The 26,660-nt window shown below is 37.8% G+C and overlaps 1 protein-coding gene across 3 annotated transcripts in view; it reads right to left on the bottom strand.

Moving 5' to 3' along the window:
- The window catches only part of LOC149072601 (uncharacterized), a 165,049-nt gene that overhangs the window by 124,939 nt on the left and 13,450 nt on the right, over positions 1-26,660 (bottom strand). Inside the window, exon 2 of one of the 3 annotated variants that reach the window (XM_089246933.1) lies at positions 16,782-16,911. The exons of the other annotated variants lie outside the window; for them this stretch is intronic. Coding sequence (XP_089103059.1) covers positions 16,782-16,818 — 37 coding nt within the window. The 5' untranslated portion in view covers positions 16,819-16,911. The remainder of the gene's footprint in view (positions 1-16,781; positions 16,912-26,660) is intronic. 3 annotated transcript variants of the gene reach the window in all.

Genomic DNA, 26,660 nt, shown 5'->3' with positions numbered 1-26,660 from the left:
TTTTAAAACCAAACATGGAGCCTCTTGCAGCATTTAAGCACCTGCCTGCAGATTCAAGAACGCGCGGGAATAGCTTCGAATCATCTTATCTCACCAGTTACCTTCCAGAAGTCCTAACTTCCACCTATTGAACTACAAACGATTGAAGTCAGGACTGCTGGGAGGCAGCTGGTGAGACGAGGTCAAGCATAGCGATTCGAAGCTATTCCTGTGCGTTCTTAACTTCGTAGGCAGGTGCTGAATGTTGCTGGAAGTTCCATGTTTGGTTTTTAGACAATGTCTTGCTCAAATCTTTCTCTCTATGCGGATTTTGATACAATATCTTTGCGAACGTGGTGAGTGTTTTTGACATTTTCTCGAAAAACAAACATAGTGCTTCCAGTGGCATTCAGCATCTGCTCATAAAATCAAGAACACAAAAGAATAACTTCAAATAATTCTATTTGACTTCCTTCCTTTCTCCAGCTGCTTTCTTGCCCACCTTAACTCATTGAACTGTGATCCAAACTTGAAAACATGGTCTGCCACGCGAAAGCGTCCCGCTAATATTGACGAATCAAAGTATCTTTGGTACCAAGCAATCAAAACGTCGTAGAATTTCGGTGAGCAGTGGCCACAAAATCGACACTCAGTTTTGACCAGCGTAGGTCATGTTAATGAATGATTAGTAGAATGTGCATGCATATGTTGTGCCTACATAACCCCTTTACGATCAGAGACGTAATATTGTGTCCAAATGCCAGTGGAATAAATTCAATTTAGCTGACTGTTTCTTCAACCTCTTTTTCACTCATCCATAAACTATATCGTAACCCTATAAAACAAAGTTGTATGTGTGTCCCCTTCTGTTCTCCTCATCTTTCCCCCCTCTTCGTTCTCCATGGCATCCCCCCCCCCCACATATAATGAATTTTTCTCAAAATATACAATCCATCTAATATATACTGCACATGGAGGTGAGAAAGAGAACACGTAGGTGAAGTTGAAAAAGCAAGGTACTGTACATCTCTTATGTCTCTGTAACTCTCTTATCTAATTATCTACTGTCTATACTGTTCCTCCCCATTTGTTTTTTCCTTTCTTTCTTTCCCTTTCTTCCTTCTTTTTAACGTGCGAACAAGGCTACCATATTTATCGCCTATACGTCTAATACAGATCATTCAAATTTATCGCCAGCAGCTTGTACGCTAAAGGGATAATTTCGCAATTGCAGTATCAAGTATCACACACACACAAATGCATTTACAATGCATTTGTGTGTGTGTGTGTGTGTGATTCATTCCACGAATAGTAACAATAATTATGATACGATTCAGTATCCAAAACGATTGATACAAAAAAAGTGCATTTGTTTTCGACACAGAATTTTACCTGAGGAATTTAGACTAGTGCATACTAAACTAGACGTTTTTCTTTTACCCTGGTCTTTAACAAACACGATCAGTTTTACGTGCGTTTTGTGTGTTTGCCTAAAGCCTAAACTGACAAATTGAATAACATTCAGTCTATTGTATGTTTATTCCAATTACTGATAACCGCCAGATGTAATTACTCAACATAACCAATTAACACGGAAACACAAACTTACCAAGAAATTTTCTTCCATTTTTTTTTTTTGGTTTTTCTAATTGGATGTGTTTCGTCTTTCAATGACTTGGAGCTGACAATTATCTTAATTAATTCGCATTCTGATGAGCTCAAGTACATGCAAACAACAATCCTTACTGACAAGGAGAATAAGAGGTAAAAGAAATAATAACACACTAAGAGAGAGGAACTAAATACGAACTTTTTGGAAAACGATTATTAGAGTGGGGGGTATTTATAATAGGGAAGTATCTTTGCGTTAGATCTTCCACATAAGTAATAATTTACTTGTTATTTTTCTGCAACATTGAAACTGCCAGACTATTGCCGCATTTTCCGATTATTGCTCTGTTACGAAATACATAATTCGCGGAATAATTTCAGACAAGTTTTTGTTTCTGTTTTCCGCTGGAAAATTTGATTACACAAGCAATACCGACAAACGGGAGAACTCCGAATATTCAGTGTCGATTTCTTTAACAAATTCAATGTTTTTGACGTAATATTACGTTGGAAGTTGTATTGAAAAAATAAAAAACACTACTCTTAGCTGCCATTGGTTATGCCGAGTACGTGTGCTGATTTGAGAGAACAAAGTAGTTCCCGCGAACCTTTAGTGTGAGTGAAAAAAAAAATTTCTCCAAAACTTTTTTTCCTCAGCTAGTGTTTGTCCAGCACCTCCTAGAGATAGAAGGCCTCCGCACGCTGCTTATAACGTCAGTAAGTAGTCCATTTTCCCTCAAAATGTTCAGGGGAAAAAATTCCCTGCTTGTGCTAGTATCATTGTTGAGCGAAGAAGAAACGATCGGGCTCAGAATTGGCGATTTCTATGCCCCACATCCAATCACCATGCGGTATTTGTGAGCCAACCAGGAAGATTCTACGCCAAAATAACAAGAAGTGAAATAGGATGCTGTGTTTTTCAAAATGTGGAAAACTTGCTCGGTAGTCAGAATAACGTTTATGGCAACCCGTGCGAAGGCCTTCTATCTCTAGGAGGTGCTGGTTTGTCTAAAGCAGAGGTTCTCAACTTACTTCTTTTTGGTCGCGACCCAAATTAAACAACAAAATCAGAGACCAATGGAACTGATTGTTTTTTGCGAAATTAGGTAAGCCAGTGACGCAATAAGTGCATTTACAACAGGACTGTAAGATGATTTCAACAACCCATCTATGCGGCCCCTGCGAATCACACACACACACACACAAGTTTGGGTAATGACCCATACTTCAAGAACCCCTGGCTTTTAGTAGATTTGAACGACCCATCTCAGAAATCCCCGTGAATCAAGCTCGGGTTGTGACCCATAGCTTAAAAATTCCATAGCTGCGTAAGAGGATTTGTACGACCCATCTCGGAAGCCTTGAAAATCAAGTTGGGTTTGTGACCCGTAGCCCAAGAACACTCGGCTGTGAGTGGGTTTATGCGACCCATTTCGGAAATCGATTTTGGGTCGTGACCCATAGCTCAAGAGCACGCGGCTACGAGTGGGTTTACACGACCCATCTCTAAGCCTCTGCGAATCAAGTTTGGGTCGCAACCCGTAAGTTAAGAGCCCCTGGTCTGAAGGGATATGTATCAGAATAATCTCAAAGAGGGATGTGTGAAATTAGAAAGAATATCATCAAGTACAATACGCAAAAGCGTAAAGTTATCGAAAATATTGAGAGGGCTCAAAAATATTGGACGGGTGGGGGGGGGGGGGTTCAAACCCAATCTTTTGAGAAGCATTATGCAGATGATGCCAAATATATATAAAGGGTGCATAGCAAACAAGGGGTATGGCATTTTACTGGCGAACCGTTGATCCTATAGGTATACTTCCAATTAGAAAAAGTTTCCACATAACGTGTAGTACTGAGATATGTCATTCATGTTTCAAGGGTTGTATAGTTACTGATATAAAAAAATTAACTTTTTATATGGAGACCCTGTACCCAAAAACCCAATTAACAAGTTGTTGCCCTGTCCCTTCTGATGCCAAAAAAAAAATCCGCGTTTCTAAGTGCAATATTCATTGAGATATTTTTGAACTCGATAAATGGAGGAAAGTTGGGAGAAAACAGCGCTAAAAAAATACGAGTGAATTTTTTTATCCACATTTGACGCTGTTTTCCCCAATTATACTCCGTTTTTTTAATTCGAATATCTCAGCGAATATTTCAATTAGAAATGCGTTTTTTTTTGTTGGCATCAAGAGAGACAGGGAAATAACTTTCTAAATGGGTTTTGGGGCACACGGGGACTGTATAAAAAGTTAGTTTTCTTATTTTAATAATTTTACAACTCCTTGAAACATTAAATATTCAAATATCTGAGTACTACACGTTATTTGGGAACTTTTTCCAGCTGGAAGATCTCTAGGATCAACGGTTTGCCAGTAAAATGTCATACCTCCTGTTTGCTATGTATATATATACAGGGTGGACAAAAAGTCCATAAAAACTTTAAAAATTCATAAAAACCGGAAAAATAACTAAAATAAGAAACGGTTTGCAGGGTTAGCATCGCTAGGTCACGGGAATTTTTTAAGACAAGTAAAAATACTCAAAAACAGCCGATAGGTGGCGCTGACGTACACAAGTGAAAGAAAGTGTATCGGTCCGATCCATCCAATCTATCGGAACTGAAAGATGCGATCCGCCGAGATGTGTCATGTATACATCCGGAGCTGCTGCACTCTGCAGTTGCTGGATTTGTGACTCGTCTGCAATGTGTTATCCCCTGTGGTGGTGGTGGTCACGTGGAACACATACTGCTGTAATAAACGATTTGGAGGCATTCTGTTTGTTATTTGCGTATCTTTTCTCTGACTGGTGTACGTCAGTGCCACCTATCGGCTGTTTTTAGAACTTTGTCTGTCTTAAAAAATTTCCTTGACCTAGCGATGCTAACCCTGCAAACCGTTTTTCATTTCGGTTATTTTTCCGGTTTTTATTAAGTTTATATTTCTATATTTGGCATTATACAGGGTAGTAAGGAAAGTCCATAAGCAACATCTTACTGGTGAACCGCGAACCGTTGATCCTAGTGGCATACGTCCAGTTAGAAAAGTATCCAAATAACGTGTAGACCTTCGATATATACGTCATTCATATTGCAAAGGGTTGTATAGTTATTAAAATACAAAAACTAACTTTTTAGACAGACACTGTGTCCTCAAATAACCAATTAGAAAGTTGTAAAATAAGATAAACGTTCCGGCGGTGGGTTTTTGGCGTCGAATGTTTACAGGTGGTGAATTATTGTTTGTGAAAGTTCTCTGGCGTTGATTGTTGGCGTCGAAAATCTATTGGTGAAATTTATCGAAAATTTACTGATGTTGCATTGTTGTTTATCAATTTTCTAGTGGTGAATTTTTGGCGGTGACTTTTCTGGCAGTGAATTTTCCAGCAGTAAATTGTCGTCGATGAATTTTCTGGCGGGGGCTTTTCCGGCAGTGAATTTTCGTCAGTGTATTTTCCAGCCGTAAATTGTCGTCGGTGAATTTTTAGTGGTGACTTTTCCGGCAGTGAATTTTCCGGAAGTAAATTATCGTCGGGGAATTTTCTGGCGGTGACTTTTCCGGCAGTGAATTATCGTCGGTGAATTTTCTGGCGGTGAATTGCTGTCGGTGAATTTCTGCGGGTGAATTTTCTGGCGGTGAATTGCTGTCGGTGAATTTCTGCGGGTGAATTTTCTGAACACATAATTGCTTAAACTTGTATAAACTCATACACATCAAATTTGCCATCCTCTTACATGTAAAATCACGTTTGAAGATTTCAACTGATTTATTTCAAATTATCTCAGTTATATCAATAAAATTTCCTTCCGGAAACTCGACCAATTACACAGGAAGAAAAACGTTCCCTAACTCAACCATTCTTTTGTATATAAATCTAAAGCTTTCTTCGAGATAAAACCAATTTCTTCGAAAACTATGAAATTATAAAAATACCTGTTAATTATATAATTCGTTACGAAATGATTTCCAAAGTGGACACACAAAGAAAACCACTTCAGTGCATTGAATCATTGCACAGGAAATCATTCCAGGTATTTAAAAGCTTTTATATTTCCTAGTATTATGTACAGTACAAATTTTTTGTGTGTGACAATTTTCTCTCCTTGAATTCAATTATATTTGCTGAGAAATTCGATGGTCTTCTTAGAGTTTCTTTCAGAATGTTTCTTTATAGTTTCGGTAATTTTCTCCTTCTCCTTTTTAGAAACTCCTTCAAGAAGGGAAAGGAAAACCTTTTCCTTACTCTTGGATAGTAATGGTGGCACACACACAAACACAATACCCATAGAAACCTCAATATAAATTTTTCTTTACTCTTGAATCGATCTTCGAGTTTTTCTGCAGTTTCGTTTCCTTGTAAATTGTTTTAGGTTTGGTTCTTTCGTCTTCTCGCCGACGGAAACAATGGATTTTGTTAATGAAAATGAAACGAAAAAAGAATTGTAGGGGCATCAAAAAAGATGTGAGGTAGTAAATTATACACTGTATGTGGCAAATAAATTTCCTTGGAAAGGAGAAAATGAAGCCGGTAAAGGTTTTCTCGGTTAAAGAAATTTAAATCTTTGATTAAAACTTCACACAGTCCATCGCTCACTTACTAGTATGTCATTAGTTGTTGCCGGAAATTTACTGGTGTTGCATTGTTGTTTGTGAATTTCCTGGTGGTGAGCTTTTGTCGGGGAGTTTTCCGCCAGTGAATTTTTTTCGGTGAATTTTCCGGCAGTAAATTGTCATCGGTGAGTTTTCTGGTGGTGAATTGGTGAATTGTTGCCGATGAATTTTCCAGCTGCCAATTGTCGGTGAATTTTCTGGGGGTGAATTGTTGCCGGTGCATTTTCCGGCTGTGAATTGTACATGAATTTCCCAGCGTGAGTTGTCGATGAATTTTTCAGGCGTAAATTTTCCGGTGGTGAGTCGTTGGCGTCGAAAATTTACTGATATTGTTGTTTGTGAATCTACTGGTGGTGAATATTTGTCGATGGATTTTCCGGTAGTAAATTATCATCGGTGATTTTTCTGCCGGCGATCACTTCAATGCAATGAATCATTGCACAGAAAAATCATTCGAAGCATTTAAAGGCTTTTATTAAGTATTATGTACAGTATACATATTTTTTGTGTGACAATTTTCTGTCCTTGATTATAATTTAAGTTCGATCATTTGATCATTTTTGTCGCACCACGGTCATTTTCTGCACACGAGGGCTAATTAGACCGGGACCTACAATTTACTGCCGATTCCGAACGGCAGGTTTGTTTTTTTCATACTCATCGAGAGGTTGGCGCGCTAACCCCTCGATGGGGGACTCCCTGCGGTAGCAATTTTTGCTGTGGTCAAGTCGCCGTTTTTTGTTGTACCCCTGTGTCAGGAAAGTTTTCTGACAAGGACGAACTGGGTATCGAACTCGCGACACCTCTAAACATCCTTTGGTACTTCAGGCGAGCATCTTATCGACCGGGCTACCGCGCCCTATAATTTAAGATATTCAATGGTCTTGGAGTTTCTTTCAGAATGTTTCTTTATAGTTTCGGTAATTTTCTCTTCTCCTTTAGAAACATCTTTAAGAAGGAAAAGGAAGACCTTTCCTTTACTCTCGGATAGCAATGGTTGGCACAAAACACAACACCCATAGAAACCTCAATATAAATTTTTCTACACTCTTAGATAGATCATAAAGTTCTTGTGCAGTTTTGCTTCCGTCTAAATTGTTTTAGGTTTGGTTCTTTCGTCTTCTCACCGACATAAACAATCGATTTTGTTGATGAAAATGAAACAAAAATTTCTTACGGGTATCAAAGATGTACGGTAGTAAATTATATACTGAACGTCGCAAATAAATTTAAATGATTGAATGACATACTCATAAGTTACACTCAGATCTGTTAATGCACATGTGAATTTATGAAATTTCATTCCATATTTCGTCTATAAAATACTGTAATTAGACATATGTATATGATAGGCTTTAGATTTTAGTTGACAACTTCGGCGATATACAGGGTGTCCAGGGGCGTCTTATGTGAAGGTGCAAGGGGTGTTGTGTAGGCCGGCGGCAGCTTGAACTGATCACACCAGAAGTCGGACACCAAATTTCTTCAAAGAATTTCTAATAGTAAAATTTTTTCCCACCACATCATCACGCTCTTTAGCCGACGAAATTGTTAAGAAAATTTTGAGGGAACAGTCAACGCCTGGGACCGTAATACCAGAAACAATGTACTCAACGGGCAAACGGGCAAGAGCGCGTTTTGGTGCCCTCCTCAAATATTAATTTTTCTTGAACGATCAAATAAAGGCAAAAGATGAATTCTGGAGCAGCAGGAACGCTTCGGAAATGAATTTATTAACACGTTCGCTTACAGGCAATTGGCAACAGATTCGGATGATTTCTATGTGGCGGTGATAAATATGATGACCTTGTCCTAACCTAACCGCACGTTAGAAAGGGGAAGGGAAAAAAAGTAGAAGAGAAGAGGAAGAAGAAAAAAACAAATGAAAGAGTAAAACAATGTAATAGATAAGAAAATAAGAGTGTAGGTACAAAGTAGATTTCTCTTTTACCCACAACCTACCTGATCTCTTTCACTCACACATGTATATGGTAGAAACATACATCATATGTGAAAAAAATCACTATCAGAGAACTTGTTTGAATTTATTCCACTGGCGTTTGGACGCAGTATTACGTCCTTGTCCGTAAAGTGGTTAATAAAAATCGCCTCGTTGTACATGATCATTACAAGGTAAATGTAAGCAGTGATGTCTCACCAACCAGTGCTGTTTTGTGGATTGAGTCATCTGGCAATATGTAAGAGCGGTAAAATAGAACAAAAAAGCAGAAAAAGTTATTTAAAAACGCAACAGCTTCAAAAGCGGGATGTATGGTCACAGACGCTTTTCTTCGTAAACAATGGTGTGCGGTTTTGGCCTAAAAAAAATTATGTTGATCCCAGAAAGCCCTCTAGGCTTTAGCCCTGTCAGCCTTTCACCAGTGTGGTTTGTAGGGGCGGCACGTGAGCCTTCTCACCCAGGCGGCCGGTAAGCTCGAGCCGCCCGTGCCCGTAAGTGCTATTGCGGCCTTCATCTCCTCAACCGTCCGTCGTAGAAGTATGATTCCATTTAAAAAAAAATGCTCAAAAGGCGTCCAAAACTTACCCTGCACCAGTTTTGAGATCGAAAATACAGTGTGTAACAAAATAAAAAAATCTAAATTTTTATACGGCCCCCGTCCTTCAACTTCTAATTAGGAAGTTGTTTCTCTGTCTCTCCTGAGGCCAACAAAAAAATTAAAATTTTCAAGTGCAACATCTCTGAGATATTCGAATCCAAAAATCGGAGAAAAGTTTAGAAAGGACAGCATAAATGAGGGAAAGGAACGTTGTCTGATAGTTTTTGCTGTTCTTTGATAACTTTTGTCCGGTTTTTGAATTCAAATATCTTAGTGAATATTGCACTTGGAAACATGGAATTTTTCTATTGGCCTCAAGAGACACAGGGTAACAATTTTCTTATTGGAAGTTAGAGGACAAGGGATCCGTATAAAAATTTACATTTTTCATTTTGTTACACACTGTATTTTCACTCTCAAGACTGGTCCCGGGTAATTTTTGAACGAATTCTGAGTATTTTTTAAAATTGCAATCATAACTCTTCGACGCATGATTGATGATGTAAAGGCCGCATCGGCACTTACAGGACACCCTGTATACGACTACTACTGAACCCGACATGCACCTCGTCCATATTCCTCTGCGGAACTTCTAACGAATTGGTACATGTTGGAATGTGTGCCTATGTGTAGTGAACCTGGCGTGAAGTTTTGTTTCTGTGTAATGCTTGTTATGTGTGTGTGTGTGTAGTGCTGCCATCTGCCAGCAATTTTTTTCTAACTATAGGTGAAGTGTAATGATTGAATAATTGTATTGTTGTAGGTCTGTTGTGTGTGTGCTGTCTGTGGCGAGACACCCTGTGTATGCTGTGTATAGTAAATAAATTTCCTTGGAAAGCACAAAATGATGATATTTACAGTGGCCCGCGGCACATTTCGGGATCACTTAAGCAGCCCGTGGTAGAGTTTCGAGTCACTCGAGTGACCTTCGACACAGTTCCAGATCACTTATGTGGCCCGCGACCCATTGTCACTTCACTTGAGTGACTCGTAGCACATTCTCACTTCACTTGACTGGCCCGAGGTACATGTAAAGATCACTTAAGTGGCCCGCGGCACGATTCCAAGTCACTTGAGTGGCCTGTGGCACTTTTTCTGATGAATTAAGTGAACAATGACGTATATAAAGATCACTGAAGTTACCTGGTGTGCTGTTCCAGATCACTGAAGTGGCCAGTGGCACAGTTTCAGATCACTTAAGCAGCCCGCAGCATATTAATAAATCAATTAAGTGAGCCGCAGCACAATTTCGATCACTTGAGAGCCCTGCAGCCCAAGCAACTTTTTTGATTAGTGAAGTAACTCGCGTCATATCTATAGATTATTTAAGTGACCTGGCGTGCTGTTCCACATCACTAGAATGGCCCACGACACAGTTACAGATCACTTGAGTGACCCACGGCACTGTTAGTTCCAGATCACTTGAGCGGTTTGCAGCACATTTCTTGATCCCAGTGGTATCGAAAGGGTTAAGTGATCAGGAAATGTGCTGCAGGGCACTCAAGTGATCTGTGACCAACTGTTCCGCGGATCACTTAAGTGATTGATAAATATGTCGATTTGGAACTGTGCCGCAGGTCATTTAAGTGATCTAAAACAGCATTCTCTAGGTGACTTAAGTGATCGGAAAATATGCGACGGGGCCATATAAGTGATCTCGAACAGCATCTTAGGTCGCTTGGGTGATCTGGAAATGTTCCCCCAGGCGACTAAAGTGATCTAGAACTATAATGCGGTTACCGCATGTATGGTGTTTGCTGAATGAGGATTAGGACTACGATTTTCACAAAAGTGACCAACCTTTTGGAGAGTTCGGGACACCTCATTGGTTTGAAAACGTGTCGGGGAGAAACTTACGTGATCTGTTAACGTGCAGCGGGTCACTTCAGTGATTAGAAAATGTGCTGCAGAGCTCTCAAGTGATCTCCAACTCATTGTGCCACGAATCAGTTAACTGATCTATAAATATGCCGCGGTCTGCTTATGTGAGAACTGCGCCGCGGTTCATTTAAGTGATCTGGAAATGGGCCGCGGGCCACTCACGTGATCTGAAACCGCACTTCGGGTCACTTAAGTGATCTGCAACAGCACCTCAGGTCACTTAAGTGATCTGTAAATGTGTCGCAGGCCGCTCAAGTTACCTGGAACTATGCCACGAGTCACTTAGGTGATCTGTAACTGTACCGCGGTCCACTCATGTGAAGTGAAAACATGTCGCGGCCCGCTTAAATGATCCAGAACAGTATTTCATGTGACGTAATTGATCTGAGATTGTACCCCGGGTCACTTAAGTGATCTGGAATTGTGCCGCTTGATTCATTTTCACAAAATTAGGTTTGAGATCGTTCAGCATCCGATGACTCCCAGGGCCACATTTGGCTCGCGGGTCATGGGTTGAGCATGTACGATTCATATTCAGGGCACATCGGTAACATGGTGCATGGCATTTTACTGGCGAGCCATTGATCCCAGAGGCATACTTGCAATTAGAAAAAGTATCCAAACAACGTGTAGTACTCAGATACGTCAATCATGTTCGAACGGGTTTTATATGGTATTATACAAAAAGGACACCTTGCGCCATATGAAAACCCAATTGAAAAGTTGTTGCCCTGTCTCTCCTAATACCAACAAAAAAAAAATTCTGCATTTCCAAGTGCAGTACTCACTGAGATATTCGTGTTCGAAAAACGGAGGAAAGTTGGGGAAAAAACAGCTCTTAAATACGGATAAACCGTTTTACCCGCACTTAGCACTGTTTTTTTTCCCAACTTCGCTCCATTTTTCGAATTGAATATCTCAGCGAATTTTTAAATGCGGATTTTTTTTTGGCATCAGGAGATACAGGGCAACACCTTTTTAACTAGGTTCTTGAGCACACAGGGTGTCCGTATAAAAAGTTAACATTTTTATTTCAATAACTATACAACCTCTTGCAACATGAATGACATATCTGAGTACCGCACGCTCATTCGAATACTTTTTTCTAAATGTCCGTTTACGCGCGTTAAGTGATTTAGTAGTTAACTAAGTTGTTAAGTGCTCAAAAAAGTATCCACACGTTTAAGTGTTTCAGTAAATGCTCAGTGGATTATACGAGACCACGCCCACTAGCGCATGCGCGTCATACCTACTTAATTGAAAAAAATATATACCGGACTCTATTGCACTTAACCACTAAATTACTAAATCACTTAATCACTTACCAACTAAACTCGTGCAGACGGCCCTTATCGTCTGCATGCATTTTAAAGTACTTGACGACTTGAAATTTATTTAACTATTTAATCACTTAACGCGTGTAAACGTGCCCTAATTGGAAGCATGCTTCTAGACTTAACAGTTCGCCAGTAAAATACCGCACGCCCTGTTACCTAAGCACAGAGGTCTTCAACCTTTTTCAAGTCGCGAGCACTGCCTCTACCCATCATCAAAAGAAGAGCACCCTTACGGCGAATTTGACATGGGAATGCGTGGAATCAAGATTGATTTCGATCCTTGAATGCAATTTGTACAAGGTGCTTAATTAATTGCAACGTTGACCACGTGCACGAAATCGGACACGAGTATCGAGCACTCTGGATGAATCAGGCAGCACCGCGGTGCTCGCGAACACAACGGGTTGAAGATGCCTCTCTATCTCTCTCTGCCTAAGCACCTTGTAAACCTCTTTAATGTTTTTCTTCTTGCTCTTTCTTTCAAATGAAATGTATTTTTTTCCTCCCTAATGCAAGAATTCTCCAAAAGTGAAAGCCTGGAGTTTTTGGGAAAAACAGAAGGAATTATATAATTCTAGTTGCGTTATTTTTAATACGATTCCAAGTACAAAGTATTACTCACAGAAACAGGTTTTAGGGATTCTATAGCAAAGACAATGTAGTATATGGAACAGGGGCTGTCTATATATGATTGAATTTTAGTCATTACAGTAGGTAGCGATGAACAATCATTTGATACCTCGTTTGTTTCATGTTTTACAAGCCTCATTTTTTTATAAAACGACAAATTTTAAAACTTCCTCCTTTAGGGACTGTTTATATACCTTCGTAGGGATTAGGGGAAACTTTCGTAGGAGCCATGGTTGCTCGAGCACCCCCAGAATTTTTAGGAATGAGCCCGAGAACACCAGAATTTTTATTCAAAAATCGGAAGCTTAAGCCGAGCACCACGGATCTAATCTTCCGACGCCCCTGAATTTAATCCTCTCCACTTAACCTGAGCATTTTGTTTCTAGCACCATGCATAAATCAACGAAATTGAATTGAACATTTATCAAATAAAAAAAAATACAAAATGAGAAATTGATCCTGAAATGTAATATCTTGTCGAAAAAAAACTATTGGTTATATTATAATGGACAAAGAGATAGCTATGTTCCTAATAAACTGCTAGCGAAGTATATATAATGTCGAATTATCATAGGCGTGAACGTCTATCCGGTCCATGATCCTAAGCCCACTCAACATTTGCCACCATCTCCGATTCCGATTAACTTATGCAGGGCTATAGGCTGCTGACATCGCGATAATATAAAAATAATGGGTCAAGTCCCCCCTACCCACAATATCTTTGAGCCCTCCTCATATTTTCTACAACTTCATGCTTTTGCATATTGTATTTGATATCATTTCTAATTTGATAATTTGTGGAATCCCGTCTGCAAAATGATTCTCATGTACGACCCCTCAAGCAAAGACAAGCATAAAAAAAAAGGAAAAGAAGATTTCGAGTGAAAAAAGGTGTTTTATACACAGGGTGTTTTGTTAATGGACCGTCAAACTCCAAAGATTGTTACTAGGCATCAAGAGAAACAAAAATTGCAATGGAACATGGTGTCGCAAACCACGTTGAGAGGGTAAAAATCGTGAAAACGCATGCAAGTTTCGACGTCACGCTGGAACGACCAAAAGTACAATATATAATAACTACAAAATACTTTTGATGTGTGCCGTAGCGACGACAATACTCGCTATGAGATCCTCTGGTGTGTTCACAGACGTCGCATAAACGAGTGATTATTATGAACCATTGCCATCTGCTCGACCGTAAATCAGATGCATATCAGCGTATTCCTCGTTCGTGTAGTCAGTCATCACGATACTCATTGGAACAGACAACTAACTACTACACGTGCTTACTACCGCAATAGCGCTAATTTACGTCGTCCGCAGCGCGTGATCCTACCCCAGCGCATGCGTTTCGCGACGCTGCTTACGTCACTTACGGTGAGCGAACCCACGAATGCATTCAGCGATCAACTGACATCCACCTTTCGTTTCCTCTGGACTCGGAGCCTGCGCGCGTTTTTCGCGATTTTCACCCTCTCAACGTGGTTTGCCACACCATGTTCCATTGCAATTTTTGTTCCTCTCGATGTCCCTCTGAGTTTGTCAGTCCATTAACAGAACAGCCTGTAGTCTTTACTCACACCAAAAGTTCTCAAGGTTACATTCTTGTCTCAAATCGGCACACATACTTTTTCAAGCGAAAGAATGGTGTTTATATTTGTTGCATCGAACTTCCGACGTGATATTACGTCAGAAACATTGAACGGGTTAACAGCTGTTTTCAGAGGACATTGGAAATTCAACGCGTTACGAGGCGAATATTTTTCCTTCTATGTGACCTGCAAAAGGACCATAAATTTCGTTTCAATATATCAGAATTATGTTTCTTGCCGTTGGTCACACTATCGAAACGGTCAGCGACGTCGATAACGCAGTGATAATGAATGTCCTCTAACGAAAGCTCTCTCTCTCTCTCTCTCTCTCTTGCCCCATCAAGAAAGCACGTCCCGTTCTTTTTCTTTTCTCTCCCATTACCTTCTTCATTTTTTTTATATATATTTATTCTAGTGTTACTATTCCTTCAAGAAGCACATCCCAACACCGGAAATTTCAGGATCTTCCGGAATGTCCGAGGAAGAAATCCCTCCATCCTTGAGGAGGGAGAGAGAGAAGAGCACATCGAGAAGTCGGAATAGAGATCCGAGAAGAAGTAAAAAGAGAAGCGTATATATCGGCTCATACATACGAGCGAGCCATGCAATACCCTAGGAGTTACAATGTCCCCTCATTCTTTTGGGAGTTGCCCTTAGTGACCAGCGGGATGCCATTGAAGATATGGGATGCAAGGAATTTCAACGGTGTCACCAATGCTTATCTGCTTCAAAGCAGCCAGCCGTAATATACACAGACTTGGGCTAGAAATTGAGACGAAAATACTGTACTACAAACATGGCCGCGAGTGCTGCCAACAGATACGTGTGTAATATATGCTTTGTTGGCGGAGAAAAAAATTTTTCAAAATACAGGGTGGTTATAAATAAACTGACACTGTTCAAACGTATTTAGCACTCATAATGAAGGAAATGGTTAAATTTTTTACCACCAGGTGAAAAAGGTGGTGCTTTTTTTTTTTTATCACAGTTATCTTTTTTGCATATTCCAAATAACGTGTATACCAAGTTTCAATGAAATACGTTAACCACAACAGGCACTACATAGGTCGGAGTAGTGTCAGTATAATTAAAGTGACTACTGAGCTCAATTATAGTGACACTACTCCGACCTATATAACGCAAGAGCTGAGGTGAACGTATTTCATTGAAACTTGCTTTATACGTTATTTAGATCGTGGCAAAAAGATATCTCTGATAAAAAATGCCTCTTTTTTACCTCTGGTGATCAAAAATTCAACTATTTTCTTTATTGAATCTTTCTTTTCCCCATGGTCCATATATCCTATATAGTAGTGTTTCTCAAAGCGTGCGTCGCGGCTCCTGAGGTGCCGCGGCGAGCTGGAGATATTGATTCGTGTGCCTGTTAATGATTCGAATATTGGGTGGGTTCTTTTATAAGTGAATCTACTTATATATTCTACAGATCCGCGGATGAACCATGAATTAAAAGCCGCGGGTAACAAAAGTACAAATGTTTCAGAACCACTCCTATATATATAACGAAGTTTCATTGAAATACCTGCATCAGAATGGGCGCTACATACGTCTCAGTAGTGTCAGTGTATTTATAACCACTCTGTATTACACGGCAAAATATTTTTTGATTTAGTTTCTTCTCCTTGTTGATTTTTTTTTCCTCTGAAAAGCACGTAGTCCAGTCAAATGATACAGTACCCACCGCTAATAAAATCACAAGATAATAAAATCAAATTCCAAAAACGAAATCAAACCAGTACCAATCACACACATATGATGAAATTTCTGTTTTATAAAATCAACACCGCTGCTTTTAAAAATCAAAAATATTTTTTTTGAAATGAGAGAGAGAATTTTATACACAAAGAAATTTTTTGTATGAAGCTCTAGCCCAGAGATCTTCAACCTTTTTCCAGTCGCGAGCACTGCCTGCACCCATTATCAAAAAAAGGAGCACCCTTACGGTAAGTTTAACGTACGAATGCGTGAAATGACGATGATTTCAATCCTTGAGTGCAATTCCTCCAATGTGTTTAATTGTTACGATGATCAAGTGCTCGTGATTCCGAAATCGGACACTAGTGTCGAGCACTCTGGGTACCTCAGGGAGCACCGTGGTGCTCGCGAGCAGCGGGTTGAAGATGCCTGCTCTAGACCCTTTGCTCCAGAGATACACATATGTTTACCTCATTTTTAATGGTTTTAAAAGATTTCTTAATACCTTAGGTACTCATAGATGTACCTAACTCATATGGTCTTAGTAAAGATGTCGACTCAAATTAAATAATTAATCAATTAATTTAAAAAAAATTTGCTTTTAAAGGGCATTTTGACATACAATGAACACAAATCAATCAAGAAAAAATATGTTTTTATAATCAGTTTTGGATAAAGTGCGTATATATATTTTGGAAATCATAGCTTTTGATTCGCCGGTTATGAAAATCAGCCGCTTAATAATATCCAAATCGTTAGGATAAAAGTGATTTTAATAAGCGGCGGGCACTATATATCGGCTCATACATTCATACATACGAGCGAACCATGCAATACCATAGAAGTTACAATGTCCCCTCATACTTTTGGGAGTTGCCCTTAGTGACCAGCGGGTTGCCATTGAAGATATGGGATGCAAGGAATTTCAACGGTGTCGCCAACGCTTATCTGCTTCAAAGCAGCCAGTCGTAATATACACAGACTTCAGCTTGGCCTGGAAATTGAGACGAAAATACTGTACTACAAACATGGTCACGAGTGCTGCTAACAGATACGTGTATAATATATGTTTTGTTGGCGGAGAAAAACTTTTCAAAATACAGGGTGGTTATAAATAAACTGACACTATTCAAACGTATGTAGCGTCCATTCTGATGGAGGTACAATATTTTGATGAAACTTGGTATACATGTATAGGGTATATAGACCATGGGGGGAAAAGAAAGATTCAATTTAAAAAAAAAATTAATTTTTGACCACCAGGTGAAAAAGCGTTCTTTTCATCGCCGTTGTCTTTTTCCCATGGTCCAAATAACGTATATACCAAGTTTCAATGAAATACGTCCACCACAACGGGCACTACATTGGTCGGAGTGGTGTCAGTATAATTAAAGTGACGCTACTCAGCTTAATTATACTGACACTACTCGGACCTATGTAGTGCCTATTGAATTTGAAATCAAATTGTAAATACCAAATCAAATCATTACCTTCATTACCTATTATCAAATCATCGTTTTTAATGATTTTTTTTTTTGTTAAGACCTGATGTACAAATATGTGTACCTAACACAAATGGTCATAGTAAAAATTTCAACCCAAATTAAATAATTAATCAATTAGATTTTTTTTTCTTTTTGAATGACATTTTGACAATACAATAAACACAAATCAATCAGAAAAAATTGATAGTCAGTTTCGATTAAGTATGTATATATTTTGGAAATTTCAGCTTTTGTTTCGCCGGTTATAAAGCTCAACCGCTTAATAAAATCAAAGTAGGATGAAAGTGATTTTAATAAGAGGCGGGTACTGTATATCGGCTGATACATTCAAGTGAACCCATGCAACACCATAGAAGATACAATGTCCCCTAATTCTTTTGCGGGGTTACCATTGAAGATATTGGATGCAAGGAATTTCAGTGGTGTTCCCTAATGCTTATCTGCTTCAAAGCAGCCGTAATATACACAGCCTTACAGCTTGGCCTAGAAATCGCGACGAAAAAACTGTACTACAACATTGCCACGAGTGCTGCTAACAGATACATGTACAATATATGTTTTGTTGGTGGAAAATTTTAGGAAGAAAAAATTTTCAAAGTATTTTTGATTTAGTTTCTTCTCTTCACTGACTTTTCCCCCCTTAAAAGCACTTAGTCCTGTCAAGTTATACATGGTAACTAGCTAAAGTTTGGGTGTAACACTGCACAACAAAAAAAAACCATTTCATTGTTGTCAAGAAAATTTTAATGGTTTTAGGGTATATTGGGCATATTTCAAAACTAGTGTTGATTTTGCCGAATGCTGCTTATGTATTGACATTGATATTTAATTTTTACTGTGTCTCATATCAAATGAAACTGACCAAACCATAAAGTAATTCACAATATTAGAGTTACTACCAATCGTCTTGGAAAGTTTAATAAATTTATCACTTTCACTAGCGAATATGAATGATACCCACACAAGCGCCATTGGTAAATTTGATAAATACTAAAACAATTATCACTTTTACCAGTGACTATGCATAGTAATCACATACACACACGTGTCGTTGGTAAATTTAAAAATACTTGAAGTTTATCGCCTTTATATGTGATTATGGATAATACTAGTGAAATTGGTGAATTTGATAAATATGAAAAAAATTCCAAATGAGTCTAGTATGTGTAATGAATACAGTCGGATCCCGATATAATGATAACAAAATTTATGATCGTTCTTTGATGTAAATATATACAATACATGTGTCAATTATCATATATAGTATATCGTATAGTACTATTTAACAATGTTACCAACGACCCAACACTTGGGTATTGTGCATAATCACCGGTAAAAGTGATAATTTTTTAGTACTTATCAAATTTACCAACGACGCTTGGGTACTATGTATAATCGCCGGTAAGAGTAAAAAAATGTATATGAAAATTTATCATACTTACCAAAATGCTCGGAGCTTATGCATAATATCCGGTTAGTATGTATAATAACCGAATGTATCACATTTACCGTATAACAGTTATAATTCATTCATATCCAAAAGTAATTTTATTACACGGTATTACACTGTAAAAGTTTGAAAAAATCCCTTTTATAAAACTTGAAAAATCTAACCAATAAGGTTATTGGTTACATTCTAGAAAATACAATCGGTGACTTTATTGGCTGCATTTTTCAAGTTTTATAAAAGGACTTTTACCAAACTTTTATAGTGTAATACCGGCCTTACACTAAAATTCAATTTCAGATTTCGACTGTTCTCACTCGCACGCTAATAGCCATTGCGATGGCATACACTCCAAGAAACACAAAAGGCACTTCACACACTCACACAACTGAAAAAGTACTTTTCTTTCTTGAGTGTTTTTCGTGTTGAAAATAAATTTACCATAAATAAAATAACATCTGAATCATAAATGTCTCAAAAAGGTAAAAATCTTTTCATATTTAGTTTCATCTGACGTATGTCCTCTCGTTCACGATGCGAATACTTATAATTTTATTCAAATAACGTTATAACAATGGATGGTAAGATGATCTCAATTCGAAATAATTCATGCTTTTATATCTCAAAATCTACAACAGACATCGATTATTTACAGTTCAAGCAAAAAATCTTAAATAAAACTGACGAAAACATTAAAATAATTTGCGATGGTTTTTCACATTCCAAGCAATAAAAGCAATTTTATTTTAAATTCCTTTCTCTCGAGGAATACGTTGGAAACAACTTTTTCTATCTACTAGTTATGTTGCGTGTGGGACCACGGATATATCCAAATGAAATAAAACATACAACACATACACTTTGGGAAATACACCCTAAGATATTGCCTTGTTTTCCGAAATTCAAACTTCAATTACTCGTTTTCTCGAAATCTATTATTTAAATATAGACATCTTATACAGTAAAACTCCTCTTTTGCGGACACTCGCGGAACAGAAAAATTGCCCGTAAAACTAAGTTGACCGTATCAGAGGGGGTTCCTATATTAATTGTATTATATAGTATTAATAGTAACTGAAATGGTTCTTTATTTTGACTATGAATGAAATTCTGACAATTATGAGATGTGTTTGAAGTCATGAAATGGGAGGATCCATTGTTCTGCTGGAAATAGACATCATCGTCGGGGAACATTATGACCATAAACGGGTGCATGTGGTCAGCAACGATGTGGCGGTAGGTGCTGGCATTGACGGATGTTTCCATACCAGGAAAATGCTTCCCAGAGCGTGATTCTGCCATCACCCACTTGAACGGTTGTCATGTGGCATGCCGGATCCATAGCTTCGTGCTGCGTGCGCCACACACGGATCCTGCCATCAACGTCATGGAAAAGAAATCTTGACTCGTCAGACCACGTAACCTTCTTCCATTCATCAAGTGTCCGATTTCGGCGTTCTCTAGCCCACAAAAGCCGTTTTATTCAGTTTTGCAGCGAAATCAAAGGAACTCTTGTTGGTCGCTGGCTATTAAACGAATTCGTTTTAAAATCCGCCTTGTAGAGGTTACGGATATGCTTGGCGATGATCCTGAGTTGTTTTATTGCGCTGAAATCTGTTGCGTTGTACCGCTTCTGTTGCTGCACACAATGCGTGTCAGTCGCCTGGCACCTCTTCCGTTCACAAGCAATTTCCGCTCATCATTCCGCTTTCCGCTCGAAGTTATTTTGGCTTAGCTGCCATTCTTTGAAGACTCGAGATACTGTTGTACGAGAAACGCCAAGAAGGTAGCGGCTTCGGAGATACTGGAACCACCCCGTCTGGCGCCCACAACCATGCCACGTTCATAGTCACTCAAATCTCTTGTTTTCCCCATGAACAAGCAAATTGCAACGTTGACTGATACTTTTGACCAGGAAAAAGTTTTTAACGGCAAATCCGGTTTATTGTGCCAGCGCACGTGCTGCACGGACGAGTCGAAGTTTGAGTGAGGGGATGTTCCTAATTTTTTGGCCACTGAGTATACACACAGGCTGTCCCAAATTGTTTGTACAGTGGATATCTCTGCACTCGTTTGACTTTAATAACATTCTTTCATTTAAAATGTTTTCAAATGACATGCGATACTCAAAATGTCTTCAATTTCCCAAGGGGTCATAGATACGAAATTAAAATTACGAAAGAAATATTATACAAAGTTTACATACTGAATTAAAATTTTTTTGGAAAAACAGTCGCAGTGTGGTGGGTTTTGCTGGGTATTCAAATGTATTTTAAACTGCGAAACTAAATCCTAAATCCGTCATTATGTTTATAGGAAAATGTATTTAATCAATGCATTGAATTCATTTGCAAGAGCAAGAACTCCGATTTTACGTTTTTCACTGTATTTGAGACATCAATTTTTTTCTCTTGGTGATAGAAACCGAAGATTATACTAGAGCTGGCCATATTAAACAGCGGAGAATAATGTAAAATATAGGATCACAATCAGCAACAAATGATTTTAGATTCTAAACGAACATCAGAGGTGCCGAATATTAATAAACTTCAAGCTAGGGTGACCATACGTCACGTATTTCCCGGGACAGTCCGGTATTTTCTTTTTTTCTGGCCGTCCCGACTGTTTGGCGAAAGTATCCAGGTTTTTCCCGTATTTTACACGAAACCTACTTGAATTTTTATTCTTTATTGAAGTCAAAGATTGAAATGGTTTTTCTACTCATACATTATATACTGTATTATGATAATTACAACTATGAATAAAAATATTAATGTTCCCTCACAATTGTCTAAACTCCCACATTTGTCTTGGTAAACGTTATTTTTACCGTGGAATTCATTTTAATCAACTACAATTAGCAGTAACGCTTCATTTCCCGCCATTGTGATTATCCGTAATTTCAGCGATATTTGGCAACTTTGTTCGGTTTTGGCATCACTTTTGGCGATAATTGGTGATGTCCCGTATTTTCCCGTATTTGGAATCCCAATTTCCCTTATTTCTCTCGAGGAAATATGGTCAGCCTACTTCATGCCAAAATTTTATTCGAAAGTAGTCAAAAATAAAAAAGTTCATCATATATTTACAATCTTTGCTGCCATCTAGTGAGCATAATTCGAACCAAAATTTCAAATATTGGTGTCCGTACAGGAGTTTTACTCCAATAGAAGGAATGATGAAAATGATGTCCGCGACCGTATCTGAGGGTGACCGTTAAATTATTTAAAAATAGGCTTTTTGCCGGAATATTTTCATTTGGCCGTAAAACTGGGGTAACAGCATCTGAGGATTGACCGTTTAGAGGGGTTTTACTGTATGTAAATGTGAAAGTGCGTATGCTTGTTCTTTATACAAATCCACACCGTTAATCATATCACTCCAATTTTTTTTATGATTCTTCGCTAATGTGTGGAAGGAGCCGTAAGCATGTTCCCGCCAAAAAGTATTTTTTATCAAATTTGTCTTATTGCCGAAATTTCTCGAAAAAAAAACCCCTTTTCCACCATTTTCCCATGTTTCAAACAATTTTTTACCAAAAATTTTTTCCACACAAAACATGATTGATGAATGTATTTTTTTTTCGGCGTGTGTACAAGTGTTGCTGCGATCAGTGTATTTAAAAAAACCAAGTGATAACATTGATCAGTGCATATATTCTTATGCTTTAAAATTTTAATAAAAACAAATTAGTTTTTGAACTTTCAAATTATTAAATCTTATTGTCACTTTTAACATTATTGGATCACTTTCTTTCAGATGAGCCTGGAAAATACCGGCTAATTGAGCTATTCATATATAAATTTTGTACGGGGCGGGTAAAGACGCCGGGTATCAGCTAGTTTTAAATAAAAACAAATAAATAATTTTTTAAGAAAACAATTTTTCCTTTAAACCCACCTCCTGCCTAAAGTCTCTCTGTGTGTGTGGTGGGATATACTTATATATTTTACATTCAAAAATTAATTTTTTAAACAGAGATTAAACTTTAATGGAATACCGTCAACTGGGGTGATTTTGCCCAGTTTTGAAATTGGAATTCCAAATTTCCATTCAATCTGTTGGTTAAAATTCGAAAATAAAACTTTTGTGTTTGGTTCATGATTTGTAGATATGATTTATGTAGTTTTTAGTTTAATGAGTCACCCCTCCTTTTTATGAAATAATAAAAACAGGGTGAGCAAAGTCACCCGGCACAATGGGTTGACTTTGCCCATCACCGGATTTGTGTATATAACAAAGGTGCGAGTAGATTTAGGGAAAGTGACCAACACCGAGTGTCAAAAAATGCCATGAAATTCTATTTTTAAAATATGACTTAATTATGATTCTTCCTTAGCATTGCGATAAATTATAAAAGCACACGTTAAAGTTGAAATTATGTAAATTATGTACACATTAAAAAAATTCATTTTTTATTATAAAGATGTAAGCTTTCTATGAAAAATGAAATTCGAATTCGAATTTCGAAGAGAACGAAGGAGAAATAAGAAAAAGAGTTCAACCGAAACAATTGCTTCGCTGCAATATAAGTTACCATGCACAAAAAACAACTTAACATAGGTCAAAGCTCCATGCACGCATTACATTTAGAAAATACGTTAGATTTAACGTTAGATTTATATTGAAGTGGAGTTGACCCGGAATTGAAAGGAAAACATGCGAGTTAAGGCAATAAAAATTACGGGTTGAATGGCTGCCACAGGAATTTCATGTCGAGCTATTTACTGTGTATATTGGCTCTTTTTATAAGAGTGAATCTCGTGTTTAAAATAAACTTTTTTTCAAGCTGTTGAATAGTTTCAATTCATATTTACGTTATAAGATTTCAACCCTTTGTACCTTTTAAGTTGTTAGTCTGAGACACATAAAATGACAGTTATAAAGTGGGCAAAGTGACCTGGGGTGATATTTCCCACTAAAATAAAAATCTTCCGGTAAGGTGTACAGAGTTGTATATTGGTATTGTATTTGTTGTATCTGTAAAACCAAAACCACTATTGATTTACAATCTTCATTACATTTACTAATAATAACAATAACTTGTGGTATTAACTGGGTATCACAAAGGCTGCACAAATGAAAGTTTGAGGTCTTCCAATTTTTCTTGAATCTCGTCGAAAAAACGACTTATTGCTAATATCCCTTATCAGGAAATGCCATCAAACCTCAGGTTATCTCATTTACATGTAAAGAAAGTGCCTTGACCGACTGCAACGTCACAAACGATCAACCAAGTAAGTTTTACAACGCTAGAAATTTTTTTTCTTTCAAAACTGGGCAAAGTCACCCCAATTGACGATAGTGCCCGACTGGTCCAGACACATTGAAACCACACCCTGGAGTGATTTTATCGAGAACCATACCTAAAAATTATTTTCCGTTTAGAGATGCCTATTGGCTAAAGGTGATCACAAGGTTTTTTTGAAATTCGAATAAGTGTCACATTGGGACAGTTGTTGTGACAGGAATCAAACCCAGGAAAACACTTCAAAAGGCTTTCGCCGAAGATCTGAAGTAAAGGCACGCGCGCGCAGTGGATCAGTAAAAGAGAGAGTAGGAAAAGAAGTATAGTCGATTCTAATAATTAAAATAAATCAAAACCACTTCTAGAAAAAGCTCTCATGACAATTATTCGAAAACACTAGTCTGAAACCAAAAATTCATTTAAACTTCGGATTTTCTACTATTTTCACCTAAATGCAAATAGCTATTGTGATAACAGACACTTCCAGAAACACAAAAGCCACTTCAGACGCCCACAATAGGACATACACAATCGAAAATTTCTATTGTTTAATTTAATCAAGTGTTTTTAGTGTTAGCAATAAATTTATCACAAACAAAATGACGTCTGAATCAAAAATGTTTCAGTAGACTCGTTTCAAGTGTCCTTCAATCGACGTATATCGCCATCGACAATCAAACCGTGGCACACCATCATTCACGATTGAATTCCTTAATTTGATTCAATTTTATTCAAACAACATTGGTTCAATGGATAGTAAGACAGCTCATACAAAACTATTCATCCCTACAACTCAAAACGCGATCTACAACAGGGCATTGATTATTTACAGCTCGAACAAAAAAACTCAATTAAAACTGACGAAAACTTTAAAATGACTCACTAGGGTTATAATTCATTCCAGGCAATAAGAGTAATTTCATTTTGAATTTTTCTCTCTCGATGAATACGTTAGAAACGACGCTTTTAAAAAGCTAATAACTCGAAAAAGCTGGTCTGATACCAAAAAAGGAATTTCAATTTCTGATTTTGATTTCTTTCACTCACACGCAAATAGCCATAGTGGAGACAGGAACTTGTAGAAACACAAATGGCACACTTCACACACTCACGCAACCGAAAAATTAGTGTTCGTTCTTGAGTGTTTTTAGTATTAACAATAAATTTATCCTAAAGAAAATGACATCTGATTTATAAATGTCTCAGAAATGTAAAATATTTTCAAGTATCTTTCAACTAAAGTGTGTTTCGTGATTGAAAGATTTAAATCGTAAAAATTCGTTCACATGATTTGAATCTCTAGTTTGATTCAATTTTATTTAATTAGCAACATTAGTAAGATATCTCATTCGAAACTATTCATCCTCGTAGATCAAAAAACGATCTACAATAGCATTTATTATATACAGCTCGAGCAAACAAAACTCAAATAAAACAGACAAAGCACTAAAATAACTCTTGTAATAAAGATTACTGTTCTTTATTCAGTGCTTGTAGGGCTAAAAATAAAGTTATCACAAAGAAAATGGCATCTCAATCATAAATGTCTCAAAAATATAAGATCTTTTCAACTGTCCTTCAACCGACGTATGTTCTCTCACCGTAAGAAACAACTCATTCCCTATTAAAATCCTTAATTTTGTTCAATTTTATTCAAATAACATTGGTGCAATGGATGATAATACATCTCAGTCGAAATTATTCATCGTTTTAAAGCTAAAAAAGAACAATTTACAACAGACAGGCAATAAAAGTAATTTCAATTTGGATTTTTTTTCTGCCGATGAACACGTTAGAGAGAAACGACGCTTCCTATATACTAATAATTCGAAAAACAATTTGAATTGCAGATTTCGACTGTTTTCACTCACACGCAAATTTTAACAGTTACATACTTAGAATGAGGCAACCATAAATATTTTCATGGGCATTATATAATATTTTATCATGTATATATAATTTTTACTTTTTATAGTTGCTGTATTTTAGAGAGAAATATACACTGAAGAGCCAAAAAAACTGGTACACCTGCCTAATATCGTGTAGGGCCCCCGTGAGCCCGCAGAAGTGCCGCAACACGACGTGGCATGGACTCGACTAATGTCTGAAGTAGTGCTGGAGGTAATTGACACCATAAATCCTGCAGAGCTGTCCATAAATCCGTAGGAGTAAGAGGGGGTGGAGATCTCTTCTGAACAGCACGTTGCAAGGCATCCCAGATATGTTCAATAATGTTCATGTCTGGGGATTTAGGTGGCCAGCGGAAGTGTCTAAAGTCAGAAGAGTGTTCCTGGAGCCACTTTGTAGCAATTCTGGATGTGTGGGGTGTCGCATTGTCCTGCTGAAATTGTCCATGTCCGTCGGAATGCACAATGGACATGAATGGGTGCAGGTGATCAGACAGGATGCTTACGTACCTGTCAGAGTCGTTTCTAGACGTATCAGGGGTCCCATATCACGCCAACTGCACACGCCCCATACCATCACAGAGCCTTCACCAGCTTGAACAATCCCCTGTTGACATGTAGGGTCCATGGATTAAT

Source organism: Pholcus phalangioides, unplaced genomic scaffold (assembly GCF_987345545.1).
Source record: "Pholcus phalangioides strain wild (caught in Gottingen) unplaced genomic scaffold, Ppha-v1.0 ptg000017l_1, whole genome shotgun sequence".
Lineage (NCBI taxonomy): Eukaryota > Metazoa > Arthropoda > Arachnida > Araneae > Pholcidae > Pholcus > Pholcus phalangioides.
This window is presented reverse-complemented; position numbering and strand designations above follow the sequence as displayed.